The following is a 20,523-nucleotide window of genomic DNA, read 5'->3' on the forward strand; positions in this document are numbered from 1 at the left end:
ACGTCAAACTATGAGTGGAATATGTTAAAGGCCGTGATATTGATAAAAATTGCTGATATTATAGTCATTTTCAAATTGGAAAAAATTGAACAATGCTTATTGAAACAACAAAATTAGGAGATTCCACCTTTGTTGTATCTCGGGTTCCTAATCTTGCTAGTGCTTCCTTGGCATGATTTATGAAATTGGTCACTACTCGTAACCTTCATTATCTCACTGCTGCCTATTTGGATGCTGAGGTATACACAGTTTTGTTTATTCTAAATGATTGAGATATTTCACAAATCACTTTAGATGCATGCCTTATATACCTTGAAATACTTATCATCAGTCTTCAGTCTTATATCCGCGGGTACATAATACCCAGAATTAGAATTGTCGGCATAATAATGTTATTCGATCCGCGGACTTAACAATATCGTTATCATGGTTATATGTATAAAGATATATAATTATAGATAGTCGGCACACGGACTAACTAGTTACTAATACTTTTATATTTTTACACATGTTAACTAATCATGTTACTTATTCCGTTTTTAAAAGTCACATTTACAGAATAAATGCTATCTTTTAAAGTCTGCGGATCGAATAACATGATTATGCCGAATTGTTATATCATTATAACATTTTACATATATTTTAAATAGAAATGTTGACCTAGTGCGATGTACTTGTTATGTTAAAGGTGGAATGCGAATTGATTTCTTGAAAGAAAGTGTTATTATCGTTACAAGAGTAGTTTCGCTTTAACGGGTCCTCGGCTCACATTGGGGGATTTAAACTTATCGTACTGGAACTTGTTTACCCCTGTTTATAAAGAAAAATAAGTTCCCATTTCGAGAATTCCTCTGGATTCTGTGATCGTTACCCAAGGTAGGTAAAACTTTCAGTTGTGTTAAGATTACCAATTCAACTGTGTTCATTCCCATTGACTTCATTATTTCTTTGTAGTACTGTAAAGTCTATGTCGTAGTTTCATGCTTACTGGTCAGGGCACTCATTGTTAGCTGTAGGACTTAGAGAGGCCCCAAAAACCACTCCGGCCATTGTTAAGTATACAGTGTAAGAAAGTCTTGTTAAACTATCAATGTTTTATATTGCAAAGGCAACAGTGTGATTTTAGCGATCGTATCGATTTTTATTATCTTTCAAGATCAATTGGATTGCAACACACATGGTGTATTATGATCCGTTCAGTCTGTCTAGTGGAGTGAAATGGCTTCAAGTATTGAGGGATTTATGTAGATATATGTAGATAGTAAATGATAAACACAAGTCTGTAAAGAAGCAGATGACGACGTTTTAAATCGACAGTATGTGTGTAAAGGAAACCGGCTGTTTAACAAATACTCGACAAAGACTGACACATGAATGAACGACTTAAATAATATAACCATTTGCATTGAATATAATCATCGGAGCTTGAAGTCTACTAACACCAGTCCTTAGTGCTGACTAAATATACTTGCATACACCACATACGATTAACATTTAACGAACATGTAAATAAATAGACGATTTTTTCTCTCCAGTCTTTTCTGTGATTTATTTCTTAATTTGCCATGAAAAGTGTACAGATAGTATATTGTAAAAAAATGTTCTGCAATATAGAAAGACTGCAGTGGGTAAAATGAGGAACATGTACATTGTAAATATGTCGATGTGTTTGATTTGCCATTTTCCATAAAATACATACGGTAGACAACTGTGTATGTACGCTTGTGTGCATAGATAGCAACACAACTTCAAGTACATACAGCTCAATCCCCATGTAATTTATCAATGTCAATGCAATAATTTCCACTTATTATAGTTTAATTTCACCAATAACCAAAGAAAACGTATATGTTGCAACCTCGTCAAAGACATACATAAACAGAAGTATATAATCACACATTTTTATTAAACAGGGTGAAAATACTTTGAAACTCGATAAAATGACCGACTTTGAATTTCAATTGTTTCTAGAAACTGCCATTTTGTCATTACATATAAAAAAAAAGATTGTGGATATCATGGAAACCATTGTATAATACACATAAAATAAAGAAAACACCAGCTTGCGAGTTAATGCTCTTGACATCATAATGATTTCATTTTAAATGTAGATAATTGGTTATTTATAGAAAACATAAATCTTTTCAGATTAAAATAGTTTACCAAATATACCCAGTGAATAAACTTCTCCCGAAATATCATATTTCTATCATATACAAAGTTTATTTTAGAGAAATATTTTGCAAAAGCTGACAACATATGAGGGTGGAATTACCTCAATCTACAAAGAAAGGGAGAAAATAAAGAAAGAAAATACGAATTAATGATGCTTTGTACATGACTTGCAACTAAATCTCATGGTGTTCCTGAAAGTCTTACACACCCCCACAATACCATCTGAGTCAGAGGATACAACTGTACCTTAAACAAGTGTATTTCATGTACACCCAATCAGATTCGACATCCCAGACTTACTGTAAGCTAGAGGTCTCTGCACTGTGGATAAATTCAAAATGTAAATATTGTATTCTGCATTTCAGTGTTTTTGAATTTTATGGACAAGTGGTAGATTTGAATAGCAGCCAGAAGAAAATCGAAAACAGACAGTAAAGGAGGCGTCACCATGGTTTGCTGTGATGAGAGATGGGGTCCAATATTCTTGAAAGTTATCAACGTCCTCTTTATCGTACGTTAAAAAAGGGTTTAGTCTTCGTTCTTGATGTCATTTAATCTCTAAGAAAGTTTGTTTGAAATTATAAGTGAACACAGATAAAAGTTACAGTCATGGCAATTTGTTTTTTACATTTTGAATAAATATTTTTGGAGGGAAATCAGGATGTGTGCTATTCCGGAATCTTTTGTCATTAGGACAACACGTACTACACGTAACCATGCAGAACCATTTCGAGAAGAACTGTTGCATTGCGGGCAATATTTTTCATTTCCCAATATTTGAAAAAACTATTGAACCAATCATTGAAAATAATTGGCAATTTCTTTCCCAAAAAGGTGATAAATTGTTTTGCTATTGTAAGTATAGAGAATTTCATTGTGATCATACATTTTGTCATCCACAATCATTTACTAAAGATTTGAAGATTTTTCGGGAGTTATTGCAGCATGTTTGGTTTAACGTACATGTATATTTCTAAAATATTTATATGCAGTGTAAATGTATATACATTGCATCATGTAATGTGCGCATGTATTTGATATTAAGGAAGTTAGCTCTTGAGATTTTGAGCACAACTGCGCAGGATGCTACAACTAAGTATTTACTGGTTCAATAGTGATCCCAATGGTGCAAACATATTGCACATCTACTACTGAACTCTATCCAGTTGAAAATGTTTGTTTCAATTCAAATTTTAAAAGGGTTTTGCAGGGACTTTACTATGTGGCGGAAAGATTTATTAATCAAAAAGTTCTAAATCTGCATGATATTACAGTTTCTGTTTCATCCAAAATGTCTTCTATTTTTCTACTCGTATACGTGTATTTCAGTTTTATAATTTATGATACAAGTCCTTGAGACTTGGAACTAGTTCACATCCTGTAATTTATTAATTCGGTTGATATATTTTTCTAAATATAACAGATTCTTATAAAAATTAATATTAATTTACTTGAAATTTTGTACATAAATTCAGTATTTTAACCAATAATTTAAAAAAGTAGTCTCTAACCCTCGCTTTTTAAATTCTAAGACAACACCTTGAAAATTATGTGAAATTTTAGAAATTTACATTACTCCTAATATGTCCTTTTAAAGTCTCAAATTTGATATTATGATTTTTTTTTTCTTATATCAAGTGCAAAAAGGTCATTATTTATTTCCATTACTAGTATTGGGTTTTTCAACAACAACAAAAATCTGTAGTGTTAGAAGACATGATTATGTATCTATTTTATGTAATGATTGATTCGTGTTGGTTATGTTGTGTTTACACCCACATAAACACAAGTCTAATTGAATAAATTTTAAGTGCAAAATGGTAATGTTTAGAACACTGTAGCTTAAAAACAGGCGCTGTGACCCCAGTTTTTCTTTTCAATTTCCTAATTCTCCTTCAATGTATAAATAAAAAATACACTTCCCCAAAACAAATGACATGCCTCGAAATCTCAAGTGCGAAGCTCTTTAAGATAATATTGCAATAGAATATATAGGCAATGATATTGCATAGTTATATTTTTATTTTAATCTTGATTTTGATACAGTACCATTCTTTGCTCATAAGACAGAGAAAAATATAAACAAACGCATGATAGAATAACCGAACACAACATAAAAAGTATGGAATGTGACTTTATCGGAATGTATTTCACACAAATTGAAAGACATCAATATATTTCTAAGAATGATTTAATGTCATACCAAGCTATACATTTATATTTGCTTGGTCACACGACACTTTGATATGGTTTTATCCTTTCATGAAAATAATTAAAAATCCTTGCATTGACTGCTTTTAATATATAAGGAGCATCTTTCCTTCAAAAAATCAAGTTAAATCATACACTAACAGAATCGTGCATTCTTGCTCCTATGATACATAAATCAATTCAAGAAAACAATGCATTAAAATCGTAGATTTTCTCACTGGCCCTCATTATTCCTGGAATCATGGTACTGGCAAATGTGGACCTCATCAACGATAACATCCTACCCCTGATGCAGCAGCTGACTTACGGGGGATTTAATCTGGGGGACGTGGCTACAAGTCTGTCTGTATCCCTCATAGTGGTGGGCACTATCGTCCTCATCATAGCTAGCCTGGGAGCCATAGGCGCCTTCTGCAACCGGCCCGCCTGTCTGGATATTGTAAGTATTGTACTAACAGGTAGTGAGCAGGTTTTTCGCGGGGTGATACATTTGGCTTCTTTTAGCGGTTAGATTCCTTTCCGCCAAAATTTCATTCGCCAAATATACACCAAATTATTGTGACTTCGGTATTTCCAAAATAAATAAATAAATAAATAACTTCCTTGTACTCCAAAATTTATTCCACTAAAATTATAAGCATACCTTTGAACCAGGAAATCGCCAAATTTTAGACCAGCGGAAATACCGGTGTGTATAGTGTTATATGTTTTGAATGAACTGATATAACAACTGGAAGTTTTGATGGTTTGGTAATAGTTATAATTGTTTTGTATCCAGATATGATGATAAAAATAGCACTGACGTCACAATACACTTCATTCTCTTCTGTTTTAGTATGCAGGCGTTGTTTTGATACTGTTTATTGCCAAGCTGTTCGCTGTATTTCTGTGGTTCGATATGAACGATAAAGTAAGTACATAATACATCATATATTTAAGGAAGGAAAACACACCTGTTAAAACTGATATAGATGGAAAGTGGAGGATATGTTCAAAAACTATTTTGAAATTGAAAAGTTTCAAATATACCTTATTTAGTTAATGCAGTTTTCTTAGAAAGTAATCTGAAAAATATTAAAACTCCTGCTAGACTTGAACCCACGGTCTACAGATCAGCAGACGACACATAAACCTACTGAGCTACCCAGATAGGCAATCACATTTATAAGGAATATATATGTATGGCTGATATCTATATTTTCATTCAAGTTTCAAAACGGAAATCGGCCATTATGACGATGACAAATTCCTCCTACTCCTTGCTTCAAACATTAAGATCATTCTTGATTTTATGTCTAATGAAGGATAGAGTTGATTTCAAACATTTTGACTTAGTTAGAAAATAAAAACGTTTAATTGCCCGCTACTGAGGTTTACTTTCTAAGGCGTGATTTCTGAAGATGTCTTTATGGATTGTAGCTTCAGTCCTTTATCAAAACCCAGCTGCTGACAGTGATACAGTCCAACTATGCCGCAGACGATCTGTCAACCAACCAAATCTCTACAGCTTTCAACTACTTGTTCATGTCGGTAAGTTTGGTGCTTAGTTTGAAATACAAGCTGTGTTAGAATTGGACAGATTTACTGAACAATTATAAACTTTTTATTGGTACAAAAAGTTTAATTGGACTGCTTTCGCTTTAGCAATCCAACTGCATGCACAATTTCTGTTATCCTAACAAGCAAGGTATTTAAATCACATAATATATTATGGTCTCTACGAACAAGTGAAGATAACGAACACTGGTAAATCTCATAATCCTATAAAACATACAAAAGTAAGATATGGTACCTCACGAAAAACCAGTTGGGGAATCAGTAACTAGGAGGAGTAAGCATCTCCTATCAACCGGTTACATCCGTCATGAACCTTATATTTTATCAAAAGCAGGATGTAAGAACGACCTAGCAATTTGTAGGAAATACGTCAGACAACAGTAATAGTTTGTATTTGCAAATTAGGTCATTATAACGACCATAGAATTTGCGAAATGTTGATCGACTTTAAATGAGACTGTTAAAACGCTTGCAATATCAATTTATTTGTCAGTATGTGTATTTTTGATAGATGTCGTGTTGTGCTGTGAATGCTTTGAATGGGACTGTCAACGACTTTGACAATACTCCTTGGATAACCACTGGTACAGCAGGAAGTAAACAAATTCCGACCTTCTGTTGTCTGGGGGTCACCCCAGATTCCTACGCCACGTACAACGACACTTCCTGCACCGACACAGTTACAGCAAACTACCAAACAACGGTGTGTGTGTGTGTGTGTGTGTGTGTGTGTGTGTGTGTGTGTGTGTGTGTGAGAGAGAGAGAGAGAGAGAGAGAGAGAGAGAGAGAGAGAGAAAGATGTATTCCAAGTTTAACTTGATCTATTCAGTTGCCAAATCTATTACCACCATGCATTAATTTTTTGATTTCACATTAGTACATAACGTACCACATACATCTTTTACTTTATTCCAGGGCTGTTATGACGCAGTGTACAACTTACTCAACAGCTATTCAATAGCATTCATAGTCATTGGGATCCTTATCTTAGTCATAGAGGTGAGCGTAATAGCAAGTCAATAGCATTCATAGTCATTGAGATCCTTATCTTAGATATAGAGTTGAACTGACTTAGCATTTACTCATTCATTGGCATTGGCTCATAGAGGTGAGGTGAGCTTGCTGAATAGTATTCAGTCAATGGGATTCTTATGATTGGCACAAAGGTGTATGATAATGCGTTTGTTTGTTCATATGTCTGTTGTTTTATGTCACATTTGAGAATTTTTCACTCATGTAGATACGTCATCAGGTCTTTAGGTGAAGTGCCACAAAGTTTAACCTATACATGGCGTACACGATGTTCTTAATCATAACAACACCTACTGGTGATACAGGACCTGCGAATCGAAGGTCCTCTTTGAATGATCCTTGATATTGTTTTTCTAATGCCGGGCACTTGACTTGGCGAAGGAGCATTCACTACCACGTTTAACGAACTCAGGTCTAATAGCTACGAAGTGAGCGCCCTAACCGCTAGGGCGACCTATATATATATATATATATATATATATATATATATATATATATATATAGAGAGAGAGAGAGAGAGAGAGAGATAGAGAGAGAACAGCGACGAATATTTTTGTAACGTATAGTATTCATTCACAAACATCGTTTGATATATTTCTGGCCTAAAGCTAAGTATAGTTATACATGTATGTACATAGTAATTTTTGATAAAGTATATTGGATCATTGGCTTTATGATTATAATTCTGATGTTCACCTCTGTTTTTGTCTCACATCAGGCTTTGGCCGTGGTGACAGCGACTAACTACATGCATTACAAGACTAAACAAGAAGAAAAACAGAGGAGAAAGGAGAGGAAGCAGAACAAAGCAAATGCATGAATGTGCCATAGGATGGTCGTCCGCAGACGATGCCATGCGCAGAGATTCCTATTGTTTATGGGGTGACTTTTGACTGCAATATCGATGTGTTAATTATCGGTGCTTTGTTGGCATTATATAATATGCATGCATTTACGTTCTAAAGAAAATCCTGCTTTGTGATTGTATGTTTTACTGCGGAATGACAAACCTGGTGATTTTTCTGTACTAATTTCTCAAACATCTATAGAAACATATGTAATGACCCCAAATCATTTGTCTTTCAATTTTAATTTTTCTAAAGAAAAAATTTCAGTTGCATACTGTAGAACTCATATTGTCTTTCGATAAATTCCTGTTTACAATGCCTGAATTAAAATACAACAAAAATGTTTTTATTATTTCTGGAGGAAGTTTTTTATAACATCAATCTTCAATTTCTTGACAACTGGCGGTTGAATCTGAACTAACATCTGTACATAGAAAGTACACATGCATATTAATGATATGCAAAGGTCAAATTAAAAAAAGTTTCTTTACAGCCAAATTTGTGAAACATAACAATAATGTTGGTTCAGAAATTCCGAATGGAAGAGTTATCTTTCCTAAATCAGCAAGACCCAAAACAACTTGGTACATTTCATAAGAAAATTATAGACTGATTATATTTTTGTCGTCCAAAAGTAACTTACTTCTCAGAACGATATAGAAAGAAAAAACAAAAAACAAACCCGTTTGCAGTAAAAAAAAAAATAAAAAAAATAAAAAGAAGATACAAACAAAGGAATAGATACCGTCAACATCTGTTACATTTTTCGTCATAAAAAAAGTTCAGTCTTTTATTTCAGCATATTTCATGTTGAAGTCTACACCCTTTATTTCCTACAAATACTACGACTATTGCATCCAAACTTTTTATTTCCAAATATACATGTATGCCAGAAGTGGTGTAAATCTTTTAGTAACTTTGAAATCAAACAACTTTTTTCAACAACATCAAATCGTATAACTTTTGAAAATTTTACACGACCATTCCTCACGATGAATTAAATACTAGAGGTTTTGACGTCATTAACAGTTGAATTTTGAACAAAAGTGGAAAAAGGAAATGTTCATATCTTTTGATCAGTCATTCAGAAAATTACTTTGTTAAATACCACTTTGATTCTTATTGATATAAAAATGTGCTGGAGTTCCTCATTGACAATATCTTCGTAGTTCTTGGTGACCACGTTTTCAAACGTTCAGTTGGACTTTCCATGGGCACCAATTGTGCTCATTTAATAGCTGACTTATTTTTATATTCCTATGAGGAAGAATTATTAAAAAGCTTCTACATGAGAGGAAACATTCTGTTGTGGCTTTTAACTCAACATTTAGATATATCAACTACGTTTTATCTATTAACAATATTGTTATGTCGATTCGATATATCGGATGCATATTTAATTGCTGTGATAAAATTTAGAAATTCATTTCAAAATCAAGGATTATCTCCCTCATGCATAGCTCTTATCCTTAAACAAATTTGACTCCACTTTTTTGGCACTCTGTTTTTCCCTATAATAGCTCTAGCAAGGTTATTGTTATTTCGGATTTCAAACATTTCGGTTGAGCATCACCGAAGAGACATTATTTGTCGAAATGCGCATCTGGTGCATCAAAATTGGTACCGTATAAGTTTTACATCCCAATGAACTCGAAATAAAAGACACCATGGGGTCTTCTACATCTGCTCCGTATTTAGATTTTTTTATTGAACATAAATGTTAATGACAAACCATCAACTCAACTTCATGACAAACGGGATGATTTCAGCTTCCCAATCGTCAACTTTCCATATTTATCTAGCAATATCCCATTATCACCTGTATATGGTGTTTATGTCTTTCAACTGATTCGATATGTAATAACTGTGTATGACCAGTGTTTACATCGAGGCAGGCTACTGAAAAAGAAGTTGATGCTACAGTGGTTTCAACAGTTTCGTTTAAAGTCAGCATTTCACAAATTCTAGATGTGGTATGTACTTAGTACATCGTTTTTCCAAAACAACCTGCCATTGGGTTAATTGCTGTCTGACGTGTTTCACACCAATTTTTAAGCCGTTCTTTACACACGGACTTTGACGAAGGATTACTCTCGTTTAACTGAACCAGATATAGGTTTACGTTGGGTGTGACCGGTCGACAGAGGATGCTTACTGCTCCTAGACATCCGATCTTACATCTGGTATGAAAGGTGAAGATAACGAACAGTGATCAATCTCATAACTCCTATAAGCAATACAAAATAGAGAATTGGGCAAACACGGACCCCTGGAAACACCAGAGGTGGAATCAGGTGCCTAGGAGGAGTTAGCATCCCCTGTCGACCGGTCACGCCCACCGTGAGTCCTATATCCTAATCAGGTAAACGGAGTTATCCGTAGTCAAAATCAGTGTGCCAAGAACGGTCTTACAGTCGTTATGAAACACGCCAGGCATCATTTGAACCAATGATAGGTATGTCCAGCGATCACTAGTAATTTTGTATTCATTGTAGAAGTTAGTAGATTGATTACTGTTCGTTATCTTCACCTTTTCATGCAATGCTGATGCAAGAATAAAAAAAATATATTTAACAAACCCGTTATCTTGTTCTTCTGTCAAATACTGATTTGAATAATGCGCGACATTACACAGTTCTTCCTCTGTACACAACCCGTTAAAGTCATCATACAGATCGTCGTCTACACCAGACTCTGGTTCATCGTCATCACTGGACTGAACAGACTCACATTCTGATCTATAAGTTAATGCATTCCTTTTAAACGGACATGGGCACGATTTGAAGTTTCAAATTTTATTTTTCCATTTATAATCTTTAAAATGCTTAACGAAGGTATTTCTAATGGTCAGCAAAAATTTGAATGTCAGTTGTCGAGTTACAAGAGAGATACAGATCTCAGAATTGTTTGTTATGTAAACAAGGCTCGTGCCATGTTTGTGTTTATATATGTTAAATATTCTAGCAAAAGGTCGTTTAAAGCAAATTTTTCAATTTACAAGTTAATTCTGATCACAATCAAATAGTTTCTAGTGTTTAGCACAAATCAATTCGTTTTAAACAAAACAATCTATATGTAAACAAAAACATGGCACGAGCCTTATTTACATAACAAAGAATTGTGAGTGCTGTATCTCATTTGTAACTAAAAACAAATTACAGTAAAATGTTGGTCGACCATTAGGAATACTTAAGTTAAGCATTGTAAACAATAAAAATGGAAAAATAATTTTTTCAGCTCAATCGTGTCCATGTCCCTTTAAGGAGGAATGTTACAGTCTACTAAATGAAAACCTTAAGTCGCTACACTATTCTATTTCACAGCATTTTATATCATACCTAATTATTACCATTAAACTTGAATAAGAATGGTCAGGTTCAATGAAGTGTTACATGTGGTACCCTAATCTGCCACGGCATTCTCTAGATATTCCCTTCTCAAATATAAGCAGAATTGAAATCTGAAAAACATGCATGTACAAGATATATCAATTTAGATATTACCTATCTTTTTTGACAAGTATATATAATAAGGATTTGGTGAAAGACATAGCGTATGTAATCGTTTATAAAAGAAACAGATACTTCAGTTATGATACCGATACTAAAACATTGGTTTATTCTACATAAAAGAATTTATGTTCCTTAGTTAATATGACTTGTCAAGTAGCCTTTGCTTGTTACTTGATAAAGGCATTAAAACAGGACAGTGATGTGAATTGAAAAAAATGTCATTTATTTTGAAAATGACGAAGTTATATGACAGAATAGCTAGTGGGGGTCAGAATGCGTCGAAAACAAAATACAAGAACATATGTATCACATGTGCTCCTTTGTTAGCTGACCTGTTTTTATATTCATATGAAGCAGAATTTATTCAAAAACTTCTACGTGAGAAGAAAAAATCTCTCGCTGTGACCTTCAATTCGACTTTTAGATATATCGATGACGTTTTCTCTATTAACAATGATAGCTTTCATTCATATGTCGATTTGATATATCCATGTGAGCTCGAAATAAAGGACACCACAGAGTCGTCCACTTCTGCTTCATACTTAGATATTTTATTATGCCCCCCCCCCTTTGAAAAAGAGGGGGCATATTGTTTTGCACCTGTCGGTCGGTCGGTCGGTCTGTCGGTCGGTCGGTCGGTCTGTAGACCATGTGTTGTCCGCTCAATATCTTGAGAACCATTCACTTGATGGTAATGATATTTCATATGTGGGTTAGTTATGAGTAGAAGAGGATCGCTATTGTTTTTCAGGTCAAAAGGTCAAAAGTCAAGGGGCAATCTACTCTGGACATAGGAATATAATGTCCGCTCAATATCTTGAGAACCCTTTGCTTGAAAGACATCAAACTTGGCACACTGGTACATCCTAAGGAGTAGATGACCCCTATTGATTTTGAGGTCATATGGTCAAAGGTCAAGGGTCAAACTGGGCATAGGAATATACTGACCATTCAATGTCTAGAGAACCCTTTGCTTGACAGACATCAAACTTGGTGTGCCAGTACATCTTCAGAAGAAGATGACCCCCATTGATTTTGAGGTCACATTGTCAAAGGTCAAGGGTCAAACTGGACATAGGAAATACTGTCCGTCAAATATCTCGAGAACCCTTTGCTTGACAGACATCAAACTTGATACACTGGTACATCTTCAAGAGAAGATGACCCCTATTGATTTTGAGGTCACATGGTCAAAGGTCAAGGGTCAAACTTGACATGGGAATATACTGTCTGCTCAGTATCTTGAAAACCCTTTTCTTGACAGACATCAAACTTGGTACACTGATACGACTTCATACGACTTCAGGAGAAGACGACCACTATTGATTTTGAGGTCACATGGTCAAAGGTCAAGGGTCACACTAAACAGGAATATACTGTCCGTTCAATATTTTGAGAACCCTTCGCTTGACAGACATCAAACTTGGTACACTGGTACATCTTCAGGAGAAAATTACCCCTATTTATTTTGAGGTCACATGTTTAAAGGTCAAGGGTCAAACTGGACATAGGAATATACTGTCCGTTCAATATCTTGAGAACCCTTTGCTTGACAGACATTAAACTTGGTACACTGGTACATCTTCAGGAGAAGATGACACCTATTGATTTTGAGGTTGCGTGGTCAAAGGTCAAGGGTTAAACTGTACATAGGAATATACTGTCCGCTCAGTATCTTGAGAACTCTTTCCTTGACAGACATCAAACTTGGTACACTGGTACATCTTCAGGAGAAGATAACTACTAATTATTTTAAGGTCACATGGTCAAAAAGTCAAGGGTCAAATTGGACATAGGAATATACTGTCCGTTCAATATCTTGAGAACCCTTTGCTTGACAGACATCAAACTTGGTACACTGGTACATCTTCAGGAGTTGATGACCCCTATTGATTTTTAGGTCACATGGCCAATCCACTCTTGACATAGGAAGATATTGTCTGCTCAATATTTTGAATTGAAGATACTACTCTCAATTAAATGATGTGTGTGTATAATCCTTTTTAATTTTGCATCATGGGGGGCATATGTGTTTTACAAACATCTCTTGTTGAAAGTAGACATTAACGGCAAACTGACAACTCAACTGTATGACAAACGGGATGATTTCAGCTTCTCCATCGTCAACTTCCCACATTTATGTAGCAATATTCCATTATCACCTGCATATGGTGTTTATATATCTCAACTGATTCGATATGCAAGAGCTTGTTCTGGGTATAGTCAGTTTTTAAATCGAGGTAAGCTACTGACAAACAAGTTGATGGTACAGGGATTTCAACAGTCTCGATTGAAGTCAGCATTTCGCAAATTCTATGGTCGTTATAACGATCTAGTTCGTCAATACAACATCGCATTGGGTCAAATGCTGTCTGACGTGTTTCATACCGATTGTTAAGCCGTTCTTGGCACACTGATTTGACTGCGGATAACTCCGTTTACCTGATCAGGATATTTACACGTGTAAAATAAGTTTTAACTGAAAGACAATGGAATTCCACCGGATTTACCGCCATTATGATGATGTCCATATCCCCCATAAACTAACAGTGTATTGGGGTGGCGTGAGTAAAAATCTACAACTAACCTCTGCGGATGGAAAAGTACCAAACTTGGGTTATAACCCCCCCCCCCTCTTTGACAATTTTCTTTATCCACCCCTGTTTTGTCCTGGTGGTATGTGTATGTAAGTGACGAACTAAATATATAGTTTAAAACAACGATGAAACATTGGTTGTTTGAAAATAAAATTCACCGAGGTAGAATCTTTATAAGAAGGGTCCATAACCCTGAAATAACGTATCGCCATCTGAACATCTGTTTACATGGGTTCTTTACGTTCATTTCATAGTATTGAATTGATGCAGTGAATCGACACATGCACTTTTTTTGCATCGGATGGAGAAGAACCATGGGCGGTAGTTTCCTCTCTGCACGTATAAGCTACATTTTGATCCGCTGATGTAGGGATTTTGATGTCATACACGTATCATGAACACGTTGCTTGTTTAACTTTTTTTGAAAGCCAAGGCAAAAAGCAACATTCCCTTAAAATAAACCCCATCCAATAATAACAAAACCAAAACTAATTAGAATATGAATTTATGTAAAATCGAAAAGAATTCAATGGATATTTAATCGGTCAGGAAGATTATGAAAGTATTAAAAGCGTTTACTTTGTCATTCTTATATATACACAATGCCTATCTGTGTCTACCAACACTGTTCAGGGCATTTAAATTTTTCTATAAGAGTGCATTTGAAATTTCTCGACGAGAACTATGACAAATACAGTCTTGTAGAAAGTTTACGTGATTTGAAAACTCAACCGAGAGATTGAAACTAACGCACAAAACAAGGTAAGTTGTTCATTTTAAGCGTTGATACTGTAAAATGTTAATAAGAAACACAATGAAAACAAATGCTATCCTTCCACTGTGGTGATGATAATCAATGAACTATTTCATGATTGTTGTATTAATTTTCCAAATAGACATTAAGCTGACAAATGAATATAGACAATGGCGCAGTTTCTCTAGAGTTTTGCGAAATGTTGGCCTGCTTTGTGTTCTAAGGAGATTAAATATCGTTTAAATGCCAAATATTAACTGGAACTGGAACCTGGTTGCCTTTAACATAAGTTTTACACTTGATTATTGAATATTATTTGAAATAAACAGAAGGATGTGTTTCACGGAAAAATGGGGACCACTCTTCCTGAAAGTCATCAATGTTATTTTTCTGGTAAGTTTTTTTTTACGGGTTTTTCAGTTTCGAAATTAAATGTAAGTTTCAATGGTTTTTAAAGTCATGGCTGATGGCATTTATTAACATGTTCATATTTTTTCTTTGGCACACATGTCAACAGATATAATCAATTTTCTTTTCTATTCATCTTCATTGAATGAACATGTATTGAAAATTCCCATGTTATTTCATACAACCTGCTATGGATAGTTTGTAACAACAAATTTCCATTCCAGGCCTAACCAATTTTTCGATAAAATTATTGATGAAGCCGCTTTTGAATTCAAATTGTGAACCCAAAATAAAAGTATAGAATAATGAATCACCATTATCTATATATGATATATAAATGGTCAAGTTTTAATTGTTCTCTCATGAACGATGTTTTTGATATATAAATGCTACAGCATAAATTTGGTCATTGAATGGAGGCTTTTAATTAAATGTGTGAACATTAAATGTGTACCACAGTAGTGAAACTAAAAATATAGCCACATTAACTCAAGGATCCTTCATACACATTTAAAATATCCAAAGAGTGCACTTTTTCATCATAATCTAATCTTACTTGATATTCAGTATAAGATTAACCAAATACATTGAATGTAAAGATACAGCCGTTGATGGATTAATCATGCGTGACTTTACTTTGTCCAGGTATTTGGTTTGGCGCTAATTTTCCCAGGTGTCGTGATGTTAGCCAATAATGACGTGGTCAACAGTAAAGTGCTTCCCCTGATGAAGCAGTTGAGCTTTGGAGGAATCAATCTCGGCGACATGATCATTGCACTCTGCGCTACACTCATAGTCGTTGGGGCGTTTGTCATCCTTGTCAGTATTTTTGGTCTCCTGGGCGCTTGTACTGGAAAACCCGCCTACCTGGATATAGTAATACCTTGATAAATTTTATTCAGTTGGCGATAATTTGTTCTCCTAACGACGCGATGCAGATATATTATCTTTTGACATTGTTGATCATCATAAAATCTTTAAACATCTGGTCTAAATTGCGTTTTCTTTTTTGCAGTACGGTGGGGTAGTGCTGATTTTATTTCTCATAAAGGTGTTTGCAGTGTTCATGTGGTTTGACAGTAACGATAAAGTAAGTTTAACATTCAAAATATAAAATGACGTCATCTGACGTGGAATCTTGACCTGTAGTGAAGGGCGTAGTATGAAATGCAACATACATCATGCGTGTGCGGTGAAATATAAAAAAATGTGCATGTATATATGTATACCCTCTTCAATATTACAATATTTATTGGAATTGACATATGTGGATGCAGGGGTTTGAACTGGGAAATCCGCAGTGAGTGCATTTGTGGACCCGTGATAGCCACGCTATGACATCACTCGAATTCCTTTCGCTCATGCATAAACCTGAATATGTATTTCTAATTATGTGGTAAAGACAGTCGATAAATGTCTTTCCCTTGGATTATCTAATTTATATATCTTTCACATACAGCTGCAGTCCTGGATGAAGACCCAGCTGGTGTCTCAACTAAACAACTATGGAGCAAATGATCTGGCGACTAGCGAGACTTCCACCGCCTGGAACTACATGTTTATGTTGGTAAGGCTTTCTAGGGACCGCCACCACCCCAAACTCTATATTGCTGACAAAGTGAAGGTAGTAGGGTAAAAGGATCGTCAAAGTTGAGCATCGGGGCTATAGATGAATCGAATCATCTACCCTCAGGATAGCTGACACTCTTATCGCTTAATGTTATCCAGTAAAGCAAATGATAAGAGACCTTGAGGATAAGAATCCTCTGTTGACCGGTAACACCCATGAGCCTTTGACAAGTTAAACGGAGTAATCCGTAGTCAAAATTAGTACATGTATATAAAGAATGGCTAGCAATTGATATGAAACACTTCTATCGTTGCTATACATGTAATATTGTTTGCCAATACAACCTATCTTTGGGTCAAATGCTGTCTGACATGTTTCATACCGATTGTAAAGCCGTTCTTGGCACACTGATTTCAACTACGGATTACTCCGTTTACCTAATCAATATATAGGGCTGACGGCAGGTGTGACCGGTAGACAGGGGATGCTTACTCCATCTAAGGACCTGATCCCACCTCTGGTGTGTCCAGGGATCCGTGTTTGCCCAAGTCTCTATTTGGAATTCCTCAAAGGAGTTATGGGATTGATCACTGTTGATTATCTTCACAACATTCGACCTTACGACGCGTTGTACATGTACCGTATTTGGAAATCAGATTGTTATAACGACCACACAATTTGAGAATTGCTGATTTTAAGCAAGACGGTCGATACCCTTGTTAGTAAAACCAACCAGACTAACAATTAGCAACTAGTAAGACCTTCACCTCCACCGCCTGGATCTAACTGCATCATTCAAAGGCGAAGATAACGAACAGTGATCAATCTCATAACTCCTATAAGGAATACAAAGTAGATAGATGTAGTTGGGTAAACACCAGGGGTGGGATCAATATCACTAATTAAGGAATATTTGTTGAAACGACATCCTTATCATTTCAGTATGCTCCATGAAGTACTCACAACATTCTGTTGATATTGTTAAGAAAACCTTGTTTTTGGCAAAATCTGGAAATATCTCTTTCACTGATATATGCAACGGAAAGTCAGGATGTTGTAATCAAGTACAGACTGACTTTTTCTGAGTACCTGTGCTCCACTGATACGTAGGAATTACTTTCGGAATTTACGCATGTAGTGAATTACTTGCCGTTGCATATTGCAAATGTAAAGTTTTGTGAGTTTTCAATTCACAATTGTGTGAAAAGTAAACCATATATCTACATGTATGTTGGATTTATCATTAGGACAATTCTAGAGCAGCCGTCTTTTCTGCATACAGTTTACATTTAATTTTTATGGCAGTGAAAAATAATTCTACATTTCACTCATTTTACTCAATATCCGGCAATAAAGCATGCTTAAAAACCCCATCTTTGATGAAGTCTTAAGCAAGACCTAAAGATCTAATTTAGAAGGCTGTAAAAAGAGCCATTACCAAAGTTTGTGCCTAGAGTTTCAGAAATAACAACAATTCAGATGCTGTGAATCGCATTGCATTTGCGAGAATATTATTTACATGTACGAGTAATTTTGCGAGATAAGCCATTTGCGGAAATTCAGTTCACAGGGTGTCAAACCACTTTTGGTCTATAAAATATAGGATTATAAGAATTTTGTTTTGCAGTTTATAGGGCAAATATAGGGATTTTTACAGCAGATTTATAGGAATAAATAGGTTTTTTTTTCCAGAATTTGTATCAAAGTTTATTGTTTCTGCATAAAAATCTAGCAAGCATAGAATCTTAAATACTGGAGAAGAAATAATATTAAACATAAACAAAGACAATATCATTTCAGTATGGACAGTATTCAATCCAATAGACAGTTCTTATGCAATCATCATAGCTATTCTCTTCATAACAATCTAATTAAATATCAATCTAGCATTAGTTCCTGGATTTTTTGTTGTTTTTTAAAACATTCTTGAAAACAGAACTGTCATTGTTTTGGAATATATAGGGCTTTATAGGAATTTAAATGACTTATAGGAAAAATATAGGAACCTCCAAGTTTATAGGAAAATATAGGAATAAGTTCATTCGAATAAACCCTTACATATAGATCATGTAAGCAATAAATAATGACTCGTGAAAATACACATCATTGTTTAGCACAGAAATAAGATACCGCGAAATGAAAGTAATCTACAGTACTAGATACCGACCTTGAGGTACAATTCCTGCATTGTTCGTTTGCTTACAGATGTCTTGTTGCGCGGTGAATGCAGTTAATGGCACAACAAATGACTTTGATACATCTGCTTGGATAACATCTGGAGCAGCTGCAACTAAACAAATTCCGACATTCTGTTGCACTGGCGTCACAGAGTCAACGTACTCCACACACTCTGATGCAACATGCACAGACAACGTCGCTTCCGGTTACCATACGACTGTAAGGGAATCTGTTATACCCGCACAACTAATATGAAGTATTTCCTCCTTTTACTTTTACCTCTGATTGAAGAACACATAATTTACTTTTCTGATGCTATTTCTACAAATTACGGACCACTTTTTAAAACAGGATTGTCGATGAAGAAGCATTGTTTTCTTTACAGGGTTGTTATGATGCCATTTACAATTCACTGACTGCCTACTACATTATTTTCATTGCTGTTGGAATAACAATCATGGTTGTTGAGGTATTATTTCTATGTTGAGTCGCCAATTGATATGCCTTTGATTCACCGTTTATCAAAAAAAAAAAAAAAATAAATAAATAAATTCTGTCCAAACATTTGGATACGATGTACATGCATACACACTGTATATCATACGCACCGTGTAACATAGTTCACGATTGTTTTTTAACAGGCACTAGCCGTGGTAGCTGCAGTGTCTAACAACCACAACGCGAGATACAATGAAACAACTGTAGACAAAGTGGAAGACATCTCAAACGACAAAAAGTCTAAGAAGGAAAAAGCCTAAACTCACCTCGCTATAAGATGTTTGCAATTCATTGTGATATGGACATTCATGTAGGATATGTGTATTTTGATATATATCAGTTGTTAAACAAATTACAGTATTATAAAACAATATCGACTGTGCTCTTTGAACATTACATGTATAAACTAAAAGCAAAAAGGAAACTTCAACGTTCACCCGCAACTGCAAAAACCTTGAATGCATGACATTTAGATACACAATTAATTGGTAAAAGTCAATATCAGCTTATCTATAGAACTTTTATAATTATCAACGCTTTGAAAATTTGAATTCATTGTACATTAAATCTAACAACTCTTCATATGGTATTGGCATGTTCTCAGGAATTTGGTGACCGTAACCATGGTATTTCATCCCCATCCAAGAACGTGGATTTGATTCTATCATTTACAATGTTTGGGGAGACAATATCTAAGGATGAATCTTACATGAGCTACCAGGATTCTTTAATTCTTTAAAATGAAATGATATACTTTCAATTAAAATATCGACTTCTTCAATTTATTTCAATCACAATTACACAGTCTTTTACAAATTTAATTATTTCATTTACCTTTCGTAAAGTGATTTTCTACCTCAAATTCATTTTAAACACAATGTCTTCAACATGGAATACATGCACGTGTAAAAGTGTACAACAACAAACAACTCATCACAGGTGCCTTAAATATGTACCAAAAACTTTGATAAATCTTTTCTATCGTCATAAGATTAATTAATCATAGGATTTGTGAACGTTCTTTAACTCAGATTGTATCTGGATATATTGGGTTTTGAAAATCCAATAACTAAAATGTTTCCAGTAGTGTTCAGATTGACACATATAAAGTCGTGTTGCTAGATGTTAAGCGTCTTCGCTTGTCGCAAGGGTCACATCGTAAAACACACATTGAAACATATAA

General features: G+C 34.8%; 2 protein-coding genes across 3 annotated transcripts; both read left to right on the forward strand.

The window, feature by feature from the left end:
* Positions 1 to 568: 568 nt before the first annotated feature.
* LOC125681427 (tetraspanin-9-like) lies at positions 569 to 8,164 on the forward strand. Of its 2 annotated transcripts, XM_048921517.2 has the most exons (9): positions 752 to 876; positions 955 to 1,065; positions 2,541 to 2,686; positions 4,595 to 4,825; positions 5,222 to 5,296; positions 5,806 to 5,916; positions 6,455 to 6,646; positions 6,859 to 6,942; positions 7,694 to 8,164. In XM_048921517.2, exons 3-9 carry the CDS (start codon positions 2,624 to 2,626, stop codon positions 7,793 to 7,795), a joined length of 858 nt encoding a protein of 285 aa, XP_048777474.2. In that variant the 5' UTR covers positions 752 to 876; positions 955 to 1,065; positions 2,541 to 2,623; the 3' UTR covers positions 7,796 to 8,164. The 2 variants fall into 2 exon arrangements, with proteins under 2 accessions (XP_048777473.2, XP_048777474.2); XM_048921516.2 differs by lacking the exon at positions 955 to 1,065 and having other exon boundaries at positions 569 to 876.
* A 6,363-nt stretch (positions 8,165 to 14,527) lies between these two features.
* Positions 14,528 to 19,920, forward strand: LOC125681750 (CD63 antigen-like). Its single transcript, XM_048921950.2, has 8 exons — positions 14,528 to 14,694; positions 15,016 to 15,079; positions 15,740 to 15,970; positions 16,110 to 16,184; positions 16,554 to 16,661; positions 18,870 to 19,061; positions 19,228 to 19,311; positions 19,484 to 19,920. Exons 2-8 carry the CDS (start codon positions 15,020 to 15,022, stop codon positions 19,598 to 19,600), a joined length of 867 nt encoding a protein of 288 aa, XP_048777907.2. The 5' UTR covers positions 14,528 to 14,694; positions 15,016 to 15,019; the 3' UTR covers positions 19,601 to 19,920.
* Positions 19,921 to 20,523: the final 603 nt, after the last annotated feature.

This window comes from Ostrea edulis, chromosome 2 (genome assembly GCF_947568905.1).
Source record: "Ostrea edulis chromosome 2, xbOstEdul1.1, whole genome shotgun sequence".
In the NCBI taxonomy this organism is placed as follows: Eukaryota; Metazoa; Mollusca; class Bivalvia; order Ostreida; family Ostreidae; genus Ostrea; species Ostrea edulis.

Coding starts and splice junctions, on each gene's coding strand:
- LOC125681427 (XM_048921516.2), top strand. CDS start 2,624: ATGGTTTGCTGTGATGAGAGATGGGGTCCAATATTCTTGAAAGTTATC. Junction 4,826..5,221: donor GGCCCGCCTGTCTGGATATT/GTAAGTATTGTA, acceptor CTTCTGTTTTAG/TATGCAGGCGTTGTTTTGAT. Junction 6,943..7,693: donor TCCTTATCTTAGTCATAGAG/GTGAGCGTAATA, acceptor GTCTCACATCAG/GCTTTGGCCGTGGTGACAGC.
- LOC125681750 (XM_048921950.2), top strand. CDS start 15,020: ATGTGTTTCACGGAAAAATGGGGACCACTCTTCCTGAAAGTCATCAAT. Junction 15,080..15,739: donor TCATCAATGTTATTTTTCTG/GTAAGTTTTTTT, acceptor TACTTTGTCCAG/GTATTTGGTTTGGCGCTAAT. Junction 19,312..19,483: donor TAACAATCATGGTTGTTGAG/GTATTATTTCTA, acceptor GTTTTTTAACAG/GCACTAGCCGTGGTAGCTGC.